Here is a 22,500-nt window from a genome sequence, read left to right as displayed (position 1 = left end):
CAGAGACACATGTACGCATAACGTAATTCGCAGTTAGAATAAGCATTATACAGCATATAACAAAGCTGTTTCTTTGAATTACAAGCCATAACTTTCTCCTCATTTTCAGACACTGTATCCTGGACTAGATCGACCAACGTGACATTTCATCATCACTTTCGGTGATGATTTCAAGACGAGCAGAAGATTTGGCTAATGCCTTTGTAAGAGCAGACTTAGGCAACCTGTAACAGTCGGATCAAATGTAACCCGTTTATGACATTTAGAGTGGTACATGTTAAACAAATTTTATTAAAATTCTGTAGCACAATCTTTAGGTCCAATTCTGTTAATTTTGAATAATGTTCTTTGTTTCGTTCACTAACACCTTCTTTTAAATGGAGATAGTTGATTCTCCGAATTATCAACCAATGAAAAATACAAATATGCATATAACCATTTCAACTAACTGAATTTTTCGATTCAAGCAAATCTTTACGCTGCATTGATATTCAATAATTTGTAATTTAAGAATGATAGCCTTTGGGTAAATTGAGAGTATTTTTACAAAGTTCGTTAAGTTCTGTAAATTTTTCATTTTAATTATAAATAAACTCCTCTCTAAATAACTTCATCAAGAAAAAAGAGAAAACTTTCCGAAGAAAGAAGAAAATTCCAGTATAAGTCGGTGTGTGATTACTTCTTTGCTGAAGTAAAAAAAGAGACAAATGCGTTTAATAGGTTCCGAATTCCCCTTAGCATTTAAGAAAATTCACGTTAAAAAGCATTATACGGCCAAACATTTTGGTTGTTATGAATTTTAAGCAAAGAATTAGAAAGATTAAAATTGAAACACTTAAGAAACATGAATATGCTTTTGCTACTAGGCATAGAGATTTCGAAAACATTGTGCACCCTAGTTATAGAGTAAGCGAAAAAGTTGTTAAACAATCCAAAAGTAATTTTGATAAATTTGACAAAGAATGCTCTTATAAGAATTGGATGAGATATGACGGCTCGGCCATCTCTCCCCAGTTCTTATATTAATCATTAAAATTCAGAAATACAACAACACGTGGGATAACGGTAACAACAGATCAATAATTTATTCTAGGTTGGTGTAGAGCCGTTTCGTTCCTGGGTGAACAGGCATGCCGCTAGAATACCAAGGAAGCTTCGACCACATGTCGGTATCGAGTTGAGAGAGCACAGTTTCCGTCTATCAAATCCACTCACATGGTTTTGGTCGACCCAAGGCCATAGTAGAAGACACTTGGCTAAGGTGCCCCGCAGTGGAACTCAATCTGGAACCATTTAGTTGGTAAGCAAGCTACTTACCTCACACCCAAAATCTGACATATAAAGGTTATATATACAATGAACTGAAGGTGGCAGAGTTCTTATACAACTACAAAGCTATTATAAAATAACCCCCATAGGATTACAGAAATATCTAATTCAGAAGCAAGGAAAACTAGTTCAAATAATCACACTATAACAGACACATGTACGCGTCTGTACGCACACATTTCTGATAATGTATAAAAATATGCAAACATTACACACACAGGCACGCACACACATATGGACGCATACTCACACACGCACGCACAAACACACGCAAAGACACACACACACGCACGTACACACATACACACACACACACACACACGCGTGTAATAAGGTAATATGCATATGTTCATTTATATGTGTGTGTTGTGTTTGTGTGTGTTAGTTGTATGTTATACTGTATCATCTTTATACTCTTTTAAAAAAAAAAAAATATTTAAAAAATCATACGCGCCGTACATATATTTGAAATGAATGATTAGGAATTTATTGCATATCCAGCCTATTGTTACATTGTGAATTATTTTTGCAACAGTAAATATAAAACAATTTTATATTGATTGTTGCCTAGTTTTGCATGAATTTAAACAAAAGCAACATATATAAATACCATTTGTCTGTCACTGATTTCGGGATCTTCTTCTTCTTCTTCTTCTTCTTCTTCTTCTTCTTCTTCTTCTTCTTCTTCTTCTTCTTCTTCTTCTCCTCCTCCTCCTCCTCCTCCTCCTCCTCCTCCTCCTCCTCCTCCTCCTCATCATCATCATCATTATTATTATTATTATTATTATTCTGTAGGCTCATTTTTATCACGTTCTTTCAGCACACTACCGAGCTACTAGTTTTCCTCTTCTCAAGGTTGCTTTGGCATATTTTTCTAAACCGAATTTCATATCTATTTCTTTGGTAAATCTATGCACTGTCTGTAGTAATGTTTCCAGTTGTTTATCATTTGCATCCTGTAGTTTTAGATCACTCACATAAAAGAGATGGCTGATTGTTTTACCGTGGCAGTAGATGGTTGATTGTTTTATCCTCATCAATTCTCTTTAGCATGTCATTTTAAGGCGTCAGTACCAAGCAGAAATGGAGTGAAGAGAGCGAGTCTCCTTGGAATATTCCTCTTCTAATGGGAATGGTTTTTATGAGTTCGTCTTTTGTCTGGAGCTGCAGCACAGTTTGCAATTTATTCATGGAATATTTTATATATTTCATTGTTATTGGTGTTACCCTGTTGATGGCTAGTGTCTTCCGGATCCATGTGTAGGGATCCTTCTTTTTCATTCGGCTGTCTTTAGCTGTGGCTTCATTGATCAATAACTGATCTTTACAGCCATATGAGCCTTTGCAGCTTCCCTTTTGCTCTTCTGGAAACAAGTTGTTTTCTTTGAGACGTTTGGCAGTTACGACTCAGTAAATAGTAGATGTGTTATGGGTCTGTAGTTTTGTGGATTTGAGAATTAGGATGGCTTTCCCTTTTCTAAGCCATAACGTACTACTGAGTAGTACGGTAGTCTCTGGTTCTGCTAGTATCTCATTGAATTGTTATTATTATTATTATTATTATTATTATTATTATTATTATTATTATCATCATTATTATTATTATTGTTGTTGTTGTTGCTGTTGTTGTTGTTGTTCACGCAACAGATTGTTGGATAAGAAAAGATTCCTAATATTGGTCTACAACAAGTTGCCTTAGATGCCAAGAACCCTCCTGTCAGATTACAGCAAGTGACCTTAGATGTCAAGAACCCTCCTAAGTATACCAGCTGTACCTAATATCACTGTTTTCTGCAGCTGTACTAAACTGGCTTTTATGCCTATTTCCTCTATCCATCTGTTCAGATCTTTAGGGATAATTCTCAACGCCCCTATAACTACTCGAATACATTTTACCTGCATTATCCATAGTCTCTGTAATTCAATAGCTAGGTCCTGGTACATTGCTACTTTTTCTACATTTCTCATTATTATCATTATTATTATTATTGTTGTTGTTGTTGTTATTAACGCGGTGAGCTAGCAGAATCGTTAGCACGTTGGGCAAAATTCTTAGCGGCATTTCGTCTGCCACTACGTTTTGAGTTCAAATTCCGCCGAGGTCGACTTTCCTTTCATCCTTTCGGGGGTCAATTGAATAAGTACCAGTTATGCACTGGGATCGATCAAATCGACTTACATCCACCCCGAAAATGTCGGGCCTAGTGCCTATATTAGAAAGGATTATTATTATTATTATTATTATTATTATTATTATTACTTAAGACGTTGCACCGTATCCAATATCGTGATATTGTTGATTGAAGATATTGTGTCTACGGAGGTTTGTACTGTGTATCAAGTCACAACAAGGACTATTATTATTGTTTTTGCTGTTGCTGTTGTTGTTATTCGGTCGTCTTATTTTTATCACGTGTTTTCGCAGCACTGCCGAGCGCAGCCCTATGTGACTTGAGTATGTGCTGTGGTTTGTTTTGGTACTGTTATTTTCACTGTATTGAAGTGCTTTACGTAGGGCTTGTGCGGTGCCTAGTAGTGCTATTTTTTGTATGTTATATTTATTCGTAAGTCCTGGGGCTTGTTATATATACTCGTAAGTCCTGGTGTTTGTAATAATAATAATAATGATAATAATAATAATAACGATGTTGATAATAATAATAATAATAATAATAATAATAATAATAATAATAATAATAATAATAATAATAATAATAATAATAACGATGATAATAATAATAGTAATGATAATAATAGTAATAAATGCTCTGAAGCAATACCAGGCATTGGCTCTCTTGGCTTCAGGAACCTTATTCGGAGACCTTTTCAGCGGAATGGCTATTCAACTTGAAGAAAATTCTAACTGGGCCTCACCTGCGAGGTCATGTGCTGTTTATCTTGATATAAGATCACCATGTGGCGCACATGTAGTTGTGATGCGTGTCCCTGGTGCACCCTTATCAGAAGGGTAGTCATGATGGGTATAATGGGCTTCGTATAACTGTACTCCAGTGTCACTTTGTTGGCACGTGCTGCTCTCTCACTCAATAGTAATAAAAATAAAATTATTAAGCACTGACTCTCATGGCTTTTTATCCTAACTGACTGGTAGTGTTAGCATGTACATGTTTTGTCTTGGTATAAAAGATGGGCTACAGTGAACGACATAATCTCTGGATTTAAAGTTTTGGCACCAGTAGAGTATCAATCAAAACATAACAGTTGACCAGTATCTGCACTGGTTAATATGTTGGCGTTATAAAAATCAAAACTGTTGATAAGTGGTATAAGCAACACCGTGAGGCTGTAGCTGAGGGGAAAATTGTAACGACTCTTTGGGGCCTTCTTGTACTTACAGACAGAATCATCAAAGCTAATAAGCCGGATATTGTTGTAAAAGACAAAAATAACAACCTCTTTTGTCTTCTGTCCCAGTAATAAAAATGAAAAGAAAAAAAAAGGGATATATTTGAACCAGCTTGGATAATACCAATAGTGTCAAACCGCCATCGTCTGACGTCAATTGGAAGGACAGAAAACATAAAGGAAAAAAAAACTCCAGAAGACGGTGAAGAAATAAAAAAAAAAAGGTTTCACAAGGAAAAAAAGACATAAAATAATAACAGACTCAAACGTAGGAAGAGGAGCCAGTCACAGTATTTCGATTAGCAAATTACCAATTTATAGACTTCTTACATTGACTGCATGAAAGAAAGAAATGATAAAATAGCAGATAAAGTGATTCGTTTCGATTATGTAGAACATAGAAGTTATCGCAGCTATAAAACTGTTCGTTAATCTAGGAACTGTTTAATGTTTACTACTAGGATCTCAGAGCGCATGGCTCAGTGGTTAGAACATCGAGCTTACGATCGTGAGGTTGTGAGTTCGGTTCCCGGACCGGGCTACGTGTTGTGTTCTTGAAGAAGACACTTTATTTCACGTTGCTCCAGTTCACTCAGCTGTAGAAATGAGTTGCGACGTCACTGGTGCCAAGCTGTATCGGCCATTGCCTTTCCCTTGGATAACATCGGTGGCGTGGAGAGGGGAGACTGGTATGCATGGGCGACTGCTAATCTTCCATAAACAACCTTGTCCGGACTTGTGCCTCGGAGAGCAACTTTCTAGATGCAATCCTATGGTCCTTCATGACCGATGGGGGTCCCCGAGGATCTCAGGGAGCCACCGCTTGAAATAGAAAGAACAGAAAAAAGGCAAAATAAAATTATGAATGATCTCGGACTAAAAGTAAGCAGAATGTAGAACATGCCTGTCCCCTCGGGGCACACTAGCTTTACTGTTATCCGAATCAGTAACAAAATTGGGATGAAGTTTGCTGAGAGTTACGAAGCCGAGCAAGAAGAAATTACAATGCTGATTGACGGAAAGAATAACCTTTATATGTTATGATAGAAATGATGGAAAACACACCAATAATCTACCAATAAAGGAGTCATGGGATTTTTGCATTTTGGCCAAAACGGTCAATAATGAATGTACCAGGCCGTAGGAAGTGGTCGGAAAGATAAGCATTGACAGTCGTCGGGTGTGTTAATATTCCCTGGGTAGCTTCGTCTATTCTCTTTATGTATTGTGTATTAAATTTTTAACCTGTTTTAATAAATTATATTATGATTTTTCCTAAATATTCCATTTATTATATTCGTACTTCCCCCTTTTTGTTTGTAACACTTTTAATACCACACACTTTGCACAGTATCTTTGGGCCCCTGTGGCCAATAAAGAAAAAAATATATTATTATTATTATCATTGTCATTATTAGTATACTTCGTATTAAGTTTATGGCTGTAGGTGATCATGAAGTGTAAGTTTCTTTTAGTTTAGACAAGCGACTACTAAAGATATTGCAAATTTTAAGAAAAATAATTTTAATACTAAAACAAAAACAATGTTGTATACAAATTTTCAAGACTGTATAACAGCTGCAAATGTCATAACACATCGTGTATTAATACAATGAACACAAATAAAAATCTCTCTAAAAATGTGCTTTGAATGACTGAATATAAATTGAAACATCTGGATAATAAAGTTATTTATTATTTAATGAATAATCAGTATAAAGATAAATGTTAGGTTATTTCAAACCGGAAAACTATGAATATATATGTAAGAAAGGTATTCTAGACGAAACAACACTCAAACACCTATGTATTAAAGAATCTTATTGTTGTCGTCACTAATGTCATGTACTGATTGTTATCATTGTATAAACTGTATCTGTCCTGGTCAAAAGCCTGAATAAAAGTATTTTACTAGATGTGCCTTATATAAAATAAAAACTATATAACTACTTGATATTTGTAAATAATTTAATTTATGCAGTATGAAATACGAATCATATCTGGTTGACATATGAAATACTACAGGGTACTACTATATTTTATAAATCTATAGAATTGTCATCTGAGTAAAGGGGCTGTAATTTTGCTTTACATAACAATGAATTCGTGTTAGGAAGATATCAATCCAGCTGAATATATTTCTTGGTGTATCCTGATAGTTTGGTCTCTATTTTGTCTGATAGGTGGCTACAAATTATTTAGCAAATTAGAAAGGTCTTGAGCCACAAGTCTTCGAATTCGATCATATGATTTATTGTCTTGTGTTGTATCTCTTTTTACATCTATAATACTTCTGCCGGCTTCAACAAAATGCAATATTTAGACAATAAGACATCATTTGTAAAAAGACTTAGTTTTGTAGCAGAAAAACGTCCAACGTAAAAATATAGCAGGTTATCATTGAATGACATCCAGGATCAACTGCAATTTATCTTAGATCGTAAAAATTGAACTAAGAGGGATTGGCTCAGAGCAATGTTTAGTGACGAAACCGCCAGTAAGTAATTTTGTCTCATGCTGCATCCCATGTACACATTTTCAGGAATCAAGTGATGCCTAACTATTAGAAAATGGGGTGGGGCATTTCTGCAAATAGAAGAGTTTGTTTTTGGATAATGTCTCCAGTAACTCAAAATATTATCTAGGTACTCTGAAGAAAAATGTTTCTACTTATATGACCATCCATAATTGCATTACATTCCACCAGGACGGTATACATTGTTACTCTGCAAAATGCATGAAAGTATGGTCTAGAGCTAATGATATTACTGTATTGAGTAAGTACACAGGGTTATTTAATCTAAACACTATCGTAAATACATGCTATTATATAGAAAAGAAAACTACTGCTTATTATACTTGATCAATTTCGGATTACAATTTCGGAAATTACAGCAACAATTTGGTCAAAAGTATGCCTGACCGAATTCTGCTGTATAAAGGTAACCATGTTAAATATTTAGTGATATAACATTGATATGTGTACCTTGTAAAGTGCTAACGGGTTATCTATCTGTTTTAGTTTTAAAAAAAACATTATTTGTTTTCATTTACATCATCAGTTACAATATAAAACCTTACATTTATCAGTGTATTCAAAGTTTTGATCCCGGGTGGTATATTCCAATGAGTAATTTAATATTCAAGATGAACGCTTCCACACCACGACAAACTTGTCACTTCCAGTATTCAAACATATGTCAAACAAATCATAAGCGCTCTGTTACAGCATAATTTTATGTTAAATATTTTGAACAAATAATTTTAATACTAATCCCCATCGATTTCTAATTTAGTCACAAGCAAATAAATATGAGATTGTCTCAGATTCATGATTATCTAAGGAAGATTAATAGCTTAAATAAAATAAATTAAGCTACGGTCGTGCTGATGAAAGATCTTACTCCGTTGAATCTTGTCCTGGCGTAAGACGACTTCATCAACGTCTCATTTGTAGAGTTACTAATTCAACATAAGCTTACGCATGCACATGAACAAAAATATTATGGTAACTACATGTGTATATATAACTCTCCCTACAAGCACAATTTAAAAGGACAACTCACCTATGACATCAATAGGACCAAGAATACACAAATCGTATATAAAGGACTTTGGACGAGTGTAATTACGCTTATCTTCTGCTGCCTCAGTTTTCTTATGATCTTTCATTACACCTGAGGTTTCGTTAATATTGGTTCTATTAATAGAAAACGGAAGCAATTTAGTAGCAATTTAGTAGCAATTTAGTTTTATTGTATTCAATGACAAATCTTTAATTCGCACTAAATCCATGAGAATTATAATATTTTTGTATGAACCTTGTGAAAATCTGATTGTTCTGGATCAGCATATGATGGGATATCCAGAAATGTCTCGCGACAGACCCAACAATACACCCCCCCAACCCCCCCCCCAATAAACAAGTGCATAACGTATAGAATTACACCGTGAGAAAGAAATAAAGCTTCAACATTTCAGACAGTGGTCTGCTGTGAAGAACATTGAAGAAAAAGGTAAGAGGAAAAAAATTACCTGAAAAGCGATGTTATTTACAGAAAAACGGAATTATGCTTGAAAAATAGAAGTAGATATTATGGATTCTGTATGTTGCATTTACCATATACACGCTGCTTTAGTACATACGCACACTCACATGAATATATGAGTGGATTTGGTAGATGAGCAGTATGTGTTTTGGAGATGGGGTGGTGCTAACGTACACAGAATGGTATTTCTCAGTGTGTATGTGTGCGTTACGGGGAGATGTGTTATTTGAGAAAGGCAACTTGATTGTTAAATCTCCAGTAGACAGGCTGTGTTTGGCCAAGAAATTTGTTGTTGTTTACGATGCAAACGAAAAACAGGAGCTTTTTGGCGCAAAACAACATGATAGAGGGGAATATAGGCAGGTGTGGCTAAGGGATTTTAAAGTGACGAAGGACAAGTTGGAATGATTCTATAAAGCGATCTTCAAATGCCGACTAGTTTATTCAATCAGTTTATTCAAACCGTTGCCTTGTAGAATAAATGACACGCAATCTCGGAGCAATATCGTCGACTCCACTACCACGACTACCAAAAAGAGTGGCTGACACAAACAACAGATAAACATCATCACCACTGCCACCACCACCGTTTGCCATTATCATTTCTTTACCCTTTTCTATGGGATACTTTCTCTCTTTTTCTTTTATGTTTTCTCTATCTCCCTTATGTGAATACTAACTTTTCTTCTGTCTGTCTTATTAAATTAACCCTTATTAACAACCTCACCACTAGTGCATCCGTCGCCACCAGTACCGTAACTATCAACAGTATCTTTCTTTACTCTATTTGAGTTACTTCCTCTAGCACGGCAGAAATTGTAGGTCGGAACGTACTGTAGTATTAATATGTAGCTTGCAGATAAGAAGAGTTAAATTCTGTTCCCAATCTCGAAAATGATGATGAATTTGGTACATTGGAGTAATATTCCGATTCCAACCAAGCCAGAGAATTCGTTGGGTTATTTCTATGACACCAATTAAAGGATACATTCCGAAGATGGTGGAGGATTGCACCAAGATAGCGTTCTTTATGATGTAACTAACTCTAACTCTTAAGTCTTGGCACGGTTTTGCAAGGGTCTTTAAAAAGTTTTCAAAAATTTTAATTTAATTCTTTGGAAATGATCAGTAAAAGTGTAACTGTTCTAGATGTAATTCTCGTCATTAATATGAGCTCATATTACCCATAGTACAAATTAAAAAAACCTACACTGCATTTACAAATCATCTAGTCTCCCTAAATCTATTATCAATAATCTAATTAGAAATATTTTCATTAAAATCTTTAAACTGTCAGCAAATGGCGAAATATTCCAAAATAATATCAACTATCATAATGTGCCACTAAAAACAGATGTGCAGTTGATCCAAAGAAAAATAGTCTACGTGTATATCTGACATCAATTATTTTAACCTAAATCTTAGGATAAACAAATCTAGGAAACTAAATACTAATAACACTTTATCTTCAACTAGTAAACACTCAAAGACAGATTATAACATGGAAAATTTAAATAATGTTAAACCTAGAACTAATTCTCCAAATAACCATACCTCAAAGAAGTATAAGAAGACAAGCAAAGATAAATGGACATAATTTTATTGAATTCCTTAGAAACGCTAACTCAAAGCATGATGATAGTGTAATGAAAGATGGTAATGACAAAACCAGAATTAAACATGGACCTATAACTATTAGCAATAGAAAGATAATTGAAAGTATTAGCGTAAGCCCCAATTAAATGTTGCACATAAAATTACTAGCAATGCTAGAGATATAATTAATAGTGGTACTAGCAATAGTACACGAAGCAGTAATTACAATTCAAATAATAATACTAATCATGATGACAATAATAACTAACAGCTTCGGATTTAAAGGATCTTCTCGCAGAGATATTTCTCAATGTCATTCTGATAATGCCTCCGACCTTAGTATAGTTTCTAATCCGAAAACGGATATTTTACATCTCATCCGCAAAATTGAAATTAATGGAAGAAATAGTAGAAAACTAAACAGCACATGGTATAATACTCCATGCTTCTCTTGAAAAAAACTAACAGAGCTAAAACATCACATGAAATGATTTGAAAAACCACCATTCTGGCCATTAGAATCTCAACTTTACTCTTATACTCCAGAACGCCTCACACATCTGATAATATCTCTAAACTTAAATTAGGACTAAAAATAATATCATTCGAAAGGAAATATCTAACAGTTGTAGTCTCAACAATAATGATGTAAATTTCTCCCAATCTCACTCTAATAATTAAAAATAGGAAAAAACAACCGTTTGTGAATGTGTACAATTTGTCAAATCTGATTACTGATTGAGTTGAACAGAAAGGAAACTCGTAGTAATAGTACCAATGTTAAAAGGGTAAATTACTAACATCTACCAAACAAACACTGTAACAATAGTAACAGCAGCGAACTTCAATGTAATAATAGTAGCTGTGGAATTCGGCTTTAAATGTAAACACAAAAAGGATAAAGCAAGCTGAGCATGTAGATGAGAATACGGAAATTTCACCAACTCCATTTAAATTGACTGCAAAGAATATTGCTAGAGGGTTGGCATTTATAGAAGGTCTTAAATTTTTTGCTAATAACAGTCTTAATTGTTAACATAACATAGACCTCACAAAGGGAGCTTACAATGAGTTCAATTTCTACAGTGAGCTGTACAAAAAGAAGATATGGTATAAAGATCAAACAGTTTTCGATAAGTACTTCGCCTTTCAAATAGATATTGATGATGAACTATAAGACGGAAGTTAGTAGCTCTAATACCCACATTAATTCACCTTCACACATCTTTTGTGATAAGAGCCTTCTAGCACTACGATATTACAATCCTTATTTTTTAACATATTTCTCTTCAAATGCTTTTATTCCACTCAGCTGGCAAAAATGAGTAATCCTACGACAGACCGGCGTCCCGTTCAAGTGGCGAGTTTATACGCCATGAAACCGGAAAACCGGCCCTTATGAGTCTGCACTACTCGAGAAAGTAATTTTACTTTACCTTTACATATAAATATTTTACTGTGTATAGTTCATAATTGTAATTTTTATGTACAAAAGTGGTCCAATTGGCTGATTTTGTTGTTGCTTCCTTTTTGCGATAAAAAAAGAAAGGAAAGAAAGAAATCCGTCGGAACGCATTCTCTATTTAAAACATAAAAATCAAAGAGAAAGATAAGTTTGGGATTTCGCGTTACGATAAGTTTTTTCAGACATACTCCCGGAACCCGAGGTGTTCGTGTGTGTGTGTGTGTGTGTGTGTGTGTGTGTGTGTGTGTGTGTGTGTGTGTATGGTATGTATGTATGTATGTATGTATGTATGTTGTATGTGTGTTTCTGCGCGCGCATGTATATATATATATATATATATATATATATATATATAGGTGAGAAAGTTGGTATGTGAAAGCACGTGGTTGGATGTATAAAAGATAATAAGAGTGAAAAAACTACAGATGGCTTGTGTTACATGGTTAAAGTATATATTTAAATTATGTCAGAAAAATGTTATAAATTTTTTTTGGTATATAAACATTGTATTTGGAGAAATAACCGGTTTCGTGTTGTCTTTTCAAATTTCTCTACTTCATTGTAACATGTGTTCGCTCTAGTCTGAAAAGAAAAGTTCTAGATAGGGGGAGGTAATTAGGGATTTCTTCCGGTATAAGGGAGATAATCGAAATCTAGGAGCTGGTAGAATTTGATTAATTTACCATGGTTTTGTTCTATATTTTTTTCCCTCTCAGTGGGGTGATGAATTTCCTTATTTAAATGTGTTAGCAATGGTTAAGTTTGGGTTTGTATTTTTGAATGAAAAAGGTTTCCTTATTTAATCTAATTTGTGTTGGTGTTCTAATGGCACATTGATAGAAAGGAAAGATTATAAATTGTGGTAGCATTTGTTTTGCGCATTTCTCAATATGCTCACTAAGAGGTATCATTCGGTATTCTGGGCATGCAATCTGCTGTCGATGCAGAGTGTATCTGCGTCTGAGCGATAATCCTGTGGACCCTATGTAGTTTTCGTGGCAGCCCGTGCATCTTATTACATAAATAAGGTTTTCTGAGGCACAAGTAAAGTCAGATTTAACTTTGAATTTTTGTCCCTCTTTGAAGAGGAATTCTGAACCTTCTAGAATGTTTGGGCATGTTGCGCAATTTGGACGACCACATTTTTTTACTTTTGCATCTGTTATTTTGGAAAATAATTTTGCCTTTGTGAGGATCTTTTTCAGTGATTTTGGTTGTTTGTAGCTTTTAGTGATTTTGTGTGTGTGTAAAATTTCCTTTAATTTGGGGTCCTTATGTAGCATTGGTATGTTTTGGGTGATGATGGTGAAGGCTTCTTTGTTTCTGGGGTTGTATGAGGATATGTACGGCAGTATTTTCGGGGAAGGTGTGTTGCTGTCTTTAACTATTCTTAAGCTTTCTATGTTAATTTGTGATGCACGTCTGATTCCATCCTCTATGAGTTGAACTGGGTAGTGTCTGTTAATTAGTGTGTTTTTGAGTTCTTGTAGTGTATAATCTCTAGTATTTTGTTCTGACACTATTGTGCATATCCTTCTTGCAAGGTTGAAGGGGATGTTTGTCTTGGTGTGTCTTGGGTGGCATGAATCAAATAGTAGATACTGTTTGGCGTCTGTAGTTTTGTAAAATATGTCCGTTTCTATTTTTAGGTTTACTTTTTTAATTAGTATATCCAAGAATGGGAGCTCCTTTTGGTTGTACTCCATTGTGAACTGTATGTTTGGGTTGACACTGTTCAATAGACTTTTGAATTTCAAGAGTTCATCTGTGTTTTCATTCCAGAGTATGAAACAGTCATCCAGGAACCTTTTCCAATTTTCTTTTATGTATTGGGAAAGGGTGTTTCCAAAGGTGGATAAAGATTCCTGGTATATTATTATTTCCAAGTAACCCATTGTTAGGTTCGCAATGACTGGAGCTGCCCTAGTGCCCATAGCAATTCCGGATTTTTGTCGGTAGAAAGTATTGTCAAACATGAAGTGGTTGTTTCGTAAGATGAATTCAACGGATTTAGTAATGAATTCTTTACTGATCCTGTTTGGGATTTCTTTCGGGAATTGATCCAGCCAGAACTGAATTGCCTCTAGTCCATAATTATGAGGTATACTGGTGTATAAATTAATCACGTCAAATGAGACCATGATTGTTTCTTCCTTGACTTTCTTTGGGAGGTGATTTAACATATCCAAGTCATCTCTGATATAGCTATTGATGTGTTTAAGGAAGGGTTTTAGGAGGATATCCATAAATAGACTTAGTCTGTGTGTTTCACAGGCTGGGCCAGCTATGGTGGGTCGCAGGTTTAGGTCCCCCGGGTTTGGTGTATGTATGTATGTCTTTGGTGATTTTTTGATGGTTTCATTTATGATCTGGCTTTTGTGTATTTTTGGCAGACCATAGAAAAGGCTGGGTTTGCATTTGAAGTTTGTTAGAAAATCAATCTCCTTGGTTGTCAGTTCATTTCCATGTGTTTTAATTAGTGAGGACAGGGTTTTCATTATTTTTTGTAGGGTGTAGTTTGTGACTTTTTCATAGTGTTGATTGTCATCCAGCATGGAGATTACAAGGTTTCTATAGTATAATGTGTCCATTATTACAACTGCACTTCCTTTATCTGCTTCCTTAATCGTAATATCTTCATTATTTTGGAGTTCTATTAGTTCCTTCCATTGTGTAGTGTTAAAGTTTGAGTTAACTGTCTGTTTATGCATGGTGTGGTAAGGGAAGTTCACGATGTGGTTGCAGAATTCATCTAGATTTTTATTTCTACCTTTGTGTGGGATGTGCTTACTTTTGTTTTTGACTAGTGAGTCATCTTCAGTGTTGTGATTGGTTAATGCTTCTGTGAGTCTTAATTTTCTACAGAATTCTGTTATACTGTCCTTCACTTCATTTTGGTTGGCTCTGCGTGGAGTTGGGGGTGAATTTTAGCCCTTTTGAGAGGATGTCTATTTTTATGCTTGAAAGAGGTTTGGTTGAGAGATTGATTATCTTCGGTTTTTCCTGATTACTAGATTCCAGCCTGTGTCCTGCTGTCTCTGGTCTGGGGCTAAAAAATTTTGTTTGTAATTTTGTTTGCATGAGCTGTCTGTGAAGTTATATGGGATTGGTTCGGGGGAATGGTAGTATTGTTGGCTTAGATTGTTATATGTGTGTGGGTGTCTATGGGTGTTTTGGTTAGTGATGTGTGCAACTCTAGTATGTAAGATGTTTCTTGATCTGGTGTTATTTTGTGTTGTTCTTGAGTTCGGTGGGGGCCAGTAATTTTGGGTCATAGGGAAGTAGTGACTAGCATGTGGTGTGTTTCTTATCCTAGTGTTGTTTTGGGTTGTTATGGGGTGGTTATACCTGGTATTGGGACGTTGTTGGTGTGTTCTGTTCCTGGTGTATGGGTGATCTTTAGGTTTGCTGCAATCTATTTCATACATGCGTTGTCTGTCAGCTTCTTCCCTGTTTAGTTTTGGTTGGTTCAAAAGTGGTGGTTGTAAGTGATTTCTATTTATGGTGTATGGAGGGTAATGAGGAGGGTTGTTGTTGATTAAGTGGTTGAAATTGGTGGTGGTTTGTGCGTTGTTCAGTTTTTGTTTATTATTTATAGTTCTTTTCTTTAGGAAAGGATTATCTGTGCTGAATTCTTGTTTAAAAGTTGATTCATATCTTTGGAAGAAATCATTGCTTTTTTCCCAGCGTAGGAGAGAGTTTCTTTCTTCCTTTTCACAGACTTCTTTCCCAAAAATTATGGTATTTTCGAGGGGTTGTCCCTCGACCTCCCCCTATCTAGAACTTTTCTTTTCAGACTGGAGCGAACACATGTTACAATGAAGTAGAGAAATTTGAAAAGACAACACGAAACCGGTTATTTCTCCAAATACAATGTTTATATACCAAAAAAATTTTATAACATTTTTCTGACATAATTTAAATATATACTTTAACCATGTAACACAAGCCTTCTGTAGTTTTTTCACTCTTATTATCTTTTATATATATATATATATATATATATATATATATATATATATATATATATACACGTGTCTGTACACACACACACACACACACACATACACAGATAGATAAATACATATTTTTCAAAATTCTTTGCAAGAGTTGGAATTAGGCTAAAATGCGGAAAAGCGACAACTTTTTGGCTAAGAAGGAAGTGTAAGTTATATATTGTTAAATTTATGCAAGTTTCCGTAAGGGAGAAATTACAGAACATATTCTGAAATTTACAATTTATGTAAGTACGATATCTCGTAATCTGAGATAGTCGTAACGCGAGAATACCTGTTTATACATACATATACAGACATATTTGGATGTATACATATAAAAGTATAGGTAAAGATAAAATTATGTTAATTAAAAATATTTTCAAACCTCATAAAAGTTTCGCGCGTGCGCACACACTCACACTCACACACACACACACACACACACACACACACACACACACACACACAAGAGGGAAAAAGGTAATGAGACTGAAAATATCCTCGATTAATGTAAATCTGTCTTTCGAATTAGGAAATTATAATGACAAACGTTTTAAATATATTATTTTTATATTGTTATTTAAAAGAGTGAAAAAGGAAAGAAAAAGTAAATAATAGGAGAGAAAGCTCTGAAAAGGGAAAGGTAGGGGTTGCTTTTAGCTTTAAATTGAATTCTTTCAATATTGGCAATTTTCCAGATAGCACTGTTAATTCCACTTGTCCCCATGAGAATTATACTCCTACATACTTTAATTTTCTAATCAACTACAAAATATTCATAACATTTATTTAAGAATATCTTCTTACATTTATATGGCCTCTCTTCCAAATATTTTACTTTCATAGACACTTCCAGAAATAAAGTGCATATAAAAAACAATTCATAGCCAAGTAAAAACAGAAAAAAGATGACGTTGGAGTTAGTCCTTCATAAAATAGTTTTCATACCTATAACAAAAATTTTCTTAAACTTTATTTAAAAACATTTACCTGCACAAAATATCACAAAATATTGGGTTGTCCGATTTATAGTAGCTTACTTTTCGACTTATTTTAGAACATGGTTGAGTCCATAAAATAGGATTTGACTACACCTCCATTTAGAGCACAGTTTAAGCTATCTTTTCGTGGAAGAAGGTTTATGTTCCTTTAACCTGTGTTAATTCTGTAAATGGAAGATAAGAAAGTTCATTTTCGGCACTTGATGCTTTTCTTTTTCCGTAAAGGGAAAATGCTTCACAAGCAACCAAAGAAATATGCGCAGTTTACGTTGATGTTTCTTTATCCGAAAGAATTGTACGGAAGTGGTTCGCAAGGTTCCGAGCTGGAGATTGTAGCCTTATTGATAAAGAGCGATCAGGCAGGCCATCCACTGCAGATGATGACCAAATCAAGTCATTAATTGAGAACAACCCACATTACACAACTCGAGAATTAGCAGAAAGCCTCAACCTATCAAAGTCCGTCGTTCATGAGCACCTGGTAAAGCTTGGGTACACAAATCGCTACGATGTTTGGGTACCGCATGAGTTGAGTGAGATGAACTTTTTGGATCGCATTTCCATGTGTGATTCCCTTTATAAACGGAATGAAAAAACGCCCTTTTTTTAAAGCAAATTGTGACAGGCGATGAGAAATGAATTATCTACTGAAATGTTCAGAGAAATTACACAAAAAAAATACAAATTTTCTATGGTCTTGCCCGCTTTACGTTTTTGTTGCTTCGCTAAATTCCCTTTGAGAATTATTCGGTCTTAGTAGACACATGACATGTGATCTTCTTCTAGTACATTAGCAGTCCATCTAGTGGCCTCCTTTATATATATCTTTTATATATTTTTATATATACATATACAATAATCCTTTGAGATCTCAGATATTTTTTCTGAATCTCCCTGATTATTTTGATGTGCTTGTTACCTGGTATTAAATTGATATTAATTAATATCCAACTTTTTACCCTATTGTTTAATTTGATTAACCATAACCAAATTCTCAGAGTTAGTATATTCGATGTGGAACGTTTTTCTGCGGAAATATTTCCGGATTTAGCGCGCAAAAACGAAGACTTTTGAATCTTACCATAAAATATAATTTATTAGAACCGTACACACGTGCTTTCCTTGTGGCGTACAACTTAGTGTGCGATTCTCTAAATTATATTTATCCAACGGTCTGTACTGATGAGAAACAGGTATTAATTTCGAAACATATGTTTACAGATAATTGTGTTGTTTTTGCGTAATTTTCACTGGTCTTGCCTGCTTTACGTTTTTTGTTGCTTCGCTAAATTCTCTTTGAGAATTATTCGGTCTTAGAAGACACATGACATGTGATCTTCTTCTAGCACATTAGCAGTCCACCTAGTGGACTCCTTTATATATATTTTTATATATACATATACAATAATCCTTTGATATTTCAGATAATTTTTCAGAATCTCCCTGATTCCTTTAATGTGCTTATTACCTGGTATTAAATTGATATTAATTAATATCCAATTTTTTACCCTATTGTTTAATTTATATATATATATATATATATATATAAAATCTGGTAATTAGTCATATATTAATTAATATCGATTAATTATCAGGAGGCCAGCACATCTAAAGAATCAAAGAGATTCAGAAATATTATCTGCAATCTCAGGGGATTAAGGTACATTTTAAAAAAATAACGTCGACCAATAACGTGGACAATTAATGCGCTAGAAATAGATCACATCTTGTGTCTATTAAGACCTAAATTGTTCTCAACATGAAATATAGCAGCATACCAAAAACGTGAGCGGGCAAGACATTTAAAATCACCTAAAAAAGCATTATTAAACAGGAACTAGTTTCGGATATAACAAATTCTTACCATTTGTCTATTCCTCATCAGCCTGATTTGTAATTTAACTGTAATCATCAGAATCGTATACAGAGTTGCCCACCGCCATGGGTGTGCGTGCATATATATATATATATATATATATATATATATATATATATATATATATATATATATATATATATATATATATATATATATATATATATATATATGTCGTGCAAACAACTCGCACATGCAAGTGCTACCAGTCGAGAACTCTGCATGCCGGAAGCCAGCAGGTGAATGGGGTCATCAGGAGAGAATGCGCGCTGTTATATATTATTTATATTATATATGTATATGTATGTATATATATACATATATATATATGTATGAATATGTATATGTATATATATGCATATATGTACATATATTCGCATGTTTATATATATGTATGCATATATATACATGTGTACGTATATATGTATATATATATATATATATATATATATATATATATATATATATATATATATATATATATATATATATATATATATATATGATTATATATATATACAAAAATAAGAGGAATGACCAGCAAAAGTGGACTCCTATATGCTAGCAATAGATGCCGAATCATCTAACCACGAAAATAATATATGTTCTCAGTATAAATTTAATCTACGGATTTTTTTAATATGCTAGACCACTGGTTCAAATTGATTAATATCAATTTCTACCCTCATAAATAAATTTTTATGTTTATATATATATATATATATATATATATATATACATATGTATGTAGATATATATATGCATATATATACATGTTTGTATATATGTGTGTATGTATATATTATATATGTACGTACGTATGTATATATATGTACGTATATATATATATATATATATATATATATATATATATATAAATATAGAGATATGTATGTATATATACATATATATATATGTTTATGTATATATATATATATATATATATATATAAACATACATACATACATACATACATATACATATATATATATATATATATATATATATATATATATATATATATATATATATATATATATATAAGTGTGCATGTAGTGGTGGGTGATGAGGGCACGTGGCATAGCTAGCCATTGCACTGGCCATGGTGAGACAGGAATTTCTAACTCCGAATTCTTGATCAACACTTCATCCTACTTTGCCCTCAGATCATTATTTACACTTGATGTGTGTAATATCTATCATGTGTGTGTGTGTGTGTGTGTGTGTGTGTGTGTGTGTGTGTGTGTGTGTGTGTGTGTGTGTGTGTGTGTGTGTGTATTCACAAGCACACGCACCGATAAAATGCATTGCACCCTTTTATTCTAATTGCTAAGTACCAGTTTAACTAGGAATGTTAAGCTATTAAATTTTTAATAACTAAGTGAATATATTAAATTAAATATACAAAAGCTCTGGAATGCAAAATGGTGTGAAATGAATGTATGGGAAGAGGATAATTTTTTAAATTAGGTTGATTAATTATTATTAATTACTTTGATATTTATGGATATAAATTATAAATTCTACAATTTTATATATGAAATAGTAAAATTGCCAATGCGTAATTATTAGTCATGAATAATATTTCAGATGAAAGTTCCAAACTTATGAAATATTGACACACGAGTATCTATAATCATAGTATATATATATATATATATATATATATATATATATATATATATATATATATATATATATATATATATATATATATATATATATATGTATATATATATGTATATATATATATATATATATATATATATATATATATATATATATATATATATATATATGTATATATATATATATATGTATGTATTATTATGTATATATATATATATATTTATATATGCATATATATATGCATAAATATATATGTATATAGAAATATATATATACATATGTACACGTATATGCATATATATATACATACGTATATGTAAATAGATATATGTACATATGCATATGTGTATGCATATATACATATACATATATATATATATATATACGTATGCATATGTCTATGCACACACATATATATATGCATATGTATATATATACGTGAATATAAGTACGCATTTGTATATATATATTTGTATATATATTTGTATATATATATGCATATATATATATATGTATATATACATACTTATTTATATGCATACATATACGTATATATGTATATATACATATATGTGTGTATATATATGTATATATATGTGTATATAAATATATATATGTATATATACATATATATGTGTATATTAATATATATGTATATATATATGCATATATAGGTACGTATATAAGTATATATATATACATATATATACACATATATACATACACATATATGTATATATATATATATATATATATACATATGTATATATATATGCATATATTTATGTACGTATCTATATATATATATGCATATATATAAATGTATGTATATGTAAATATATATATATATATATATATATATATATACATATATATATGGATATAAATACATACATATATATATATATGCATATATATACATATATATGTATACGTACCTGTATATATATATATTTGTATATATATAAATGTTTAGAAATATCTTCTTATTTATATATGTACATATATATAAATGTATATGTATGTATATATGTATATATAGTTATATATATATTCATATATATATATATATGTATATATGTATGTATAGATAGATACATACGTATACGTTTATATATATATATATATATATATATATATATATATATGCATAGTTATATTTATAGATATGTATATATATGTATATATATGTGCATATATATGTGCATATATATACATATATATGCATATATAGATAGGTATATATATGTTTATTTATATGGGTATATATATGTATATATACATAGATATGTATATATATGTATATATTTATGAATATATATATTAATATATATATATATGTATATATATATATACATATATATGTATATATATGTATGTATATATATATATATATATATATATATATATATATATATATATATATATATATATATATATACATATATGTATGTATATGTATTCATTTGTAAGTATATATATATGTATATATGTATTTATACATGTGCACTTATATACATTTGTACCTATATATGTATATATACATGTGTATATGTATACAAATGTATATATATGTATATATACATATGTATCTATATATATGTATATCTATATATATATATATATATATACATATGTATATATGTATGTATAAATATATGCATATTTATATACGTATGTATATATGCATATTTATATTATACGTATATATATGTATATATATATATATATATATATATATATATATATGTTATGAGTGTGTATAAATTTGAGTATGGGTTATGCATATATATTCATTCACATATAAACATGCATACACATACGAGCACACACACAAACACATACACTCACACACATTGCGTAATCGTGCACATTGGGGTACACAACCTCACATACATTTATATGTATATATGTATGTATGTATATATGTATGTATGCATATATGTATGTATGCATGTATGTATGTACGTATGTATGTATGTATGTACGTACCTACGTACGTATGTATGTATATATGTATATATGTATGTATGTATGTACGTACGTACGTACGTACGTACGTATGTATGTATGCTAACTCAATCAATGCTTTCACATATTAGTCGGGGTATAATCTGACAATTTATCAACCAGAAGTAGTAATTAACGGCGATTCGATTAATTAGACGTATATGAATTAGATTCTGTTCCG

General features: G+C 32.1%; 1 protein-coding gene across 5 annotated transcripts in view; it reads right to left on the bottom strand.

The window, feature by feature from the left end:
• LOC106873828 (uncharacterized) overlaps nt 1-22,500 on the bottom strand; it is a 147,744-nt gene that overhangs the window by 18,755 nt on the left and 106,489 nt on the right. For all 5 annotated transcript variants that reach the window (XR_016241842.1, XM_089351979.1, XM_052967965.2 and 2 more), the window contains one exon: nt 8,262-8,395. Coding sequence is in view for 4 of the 5 variants with exons in the window: in XM_089351979.1 (XP_089208105.1) it covers nt 8,262-8,395 (134 nt within the window). In the remaining variant the exon portion in view is untranslated. The remainder of the gene's footprint in view (nt 1-8,261; nt 8,396-22,500) is intronic.

Source organism: Octopus bimaculoides, chromosome 5 (genome assembly GCF_046866305.1).
Source record: "Octopus bimaculoides isolate indiv1 chromosome 5, ASM4686630v1, whole genome shotgun sequence".
In the NCBI taxonomy this organism is placed as follows: Eukaryota; Metazoa; Mollusca; class Cephalopoda; order Octopoda; family Octopodidae; genus Octopus; species Octopus bimaculoides.
Note: the sequence above shows the minus strand (reverse complement) of the source record. Positions and strands in the feature narration are given on the sequence as shown.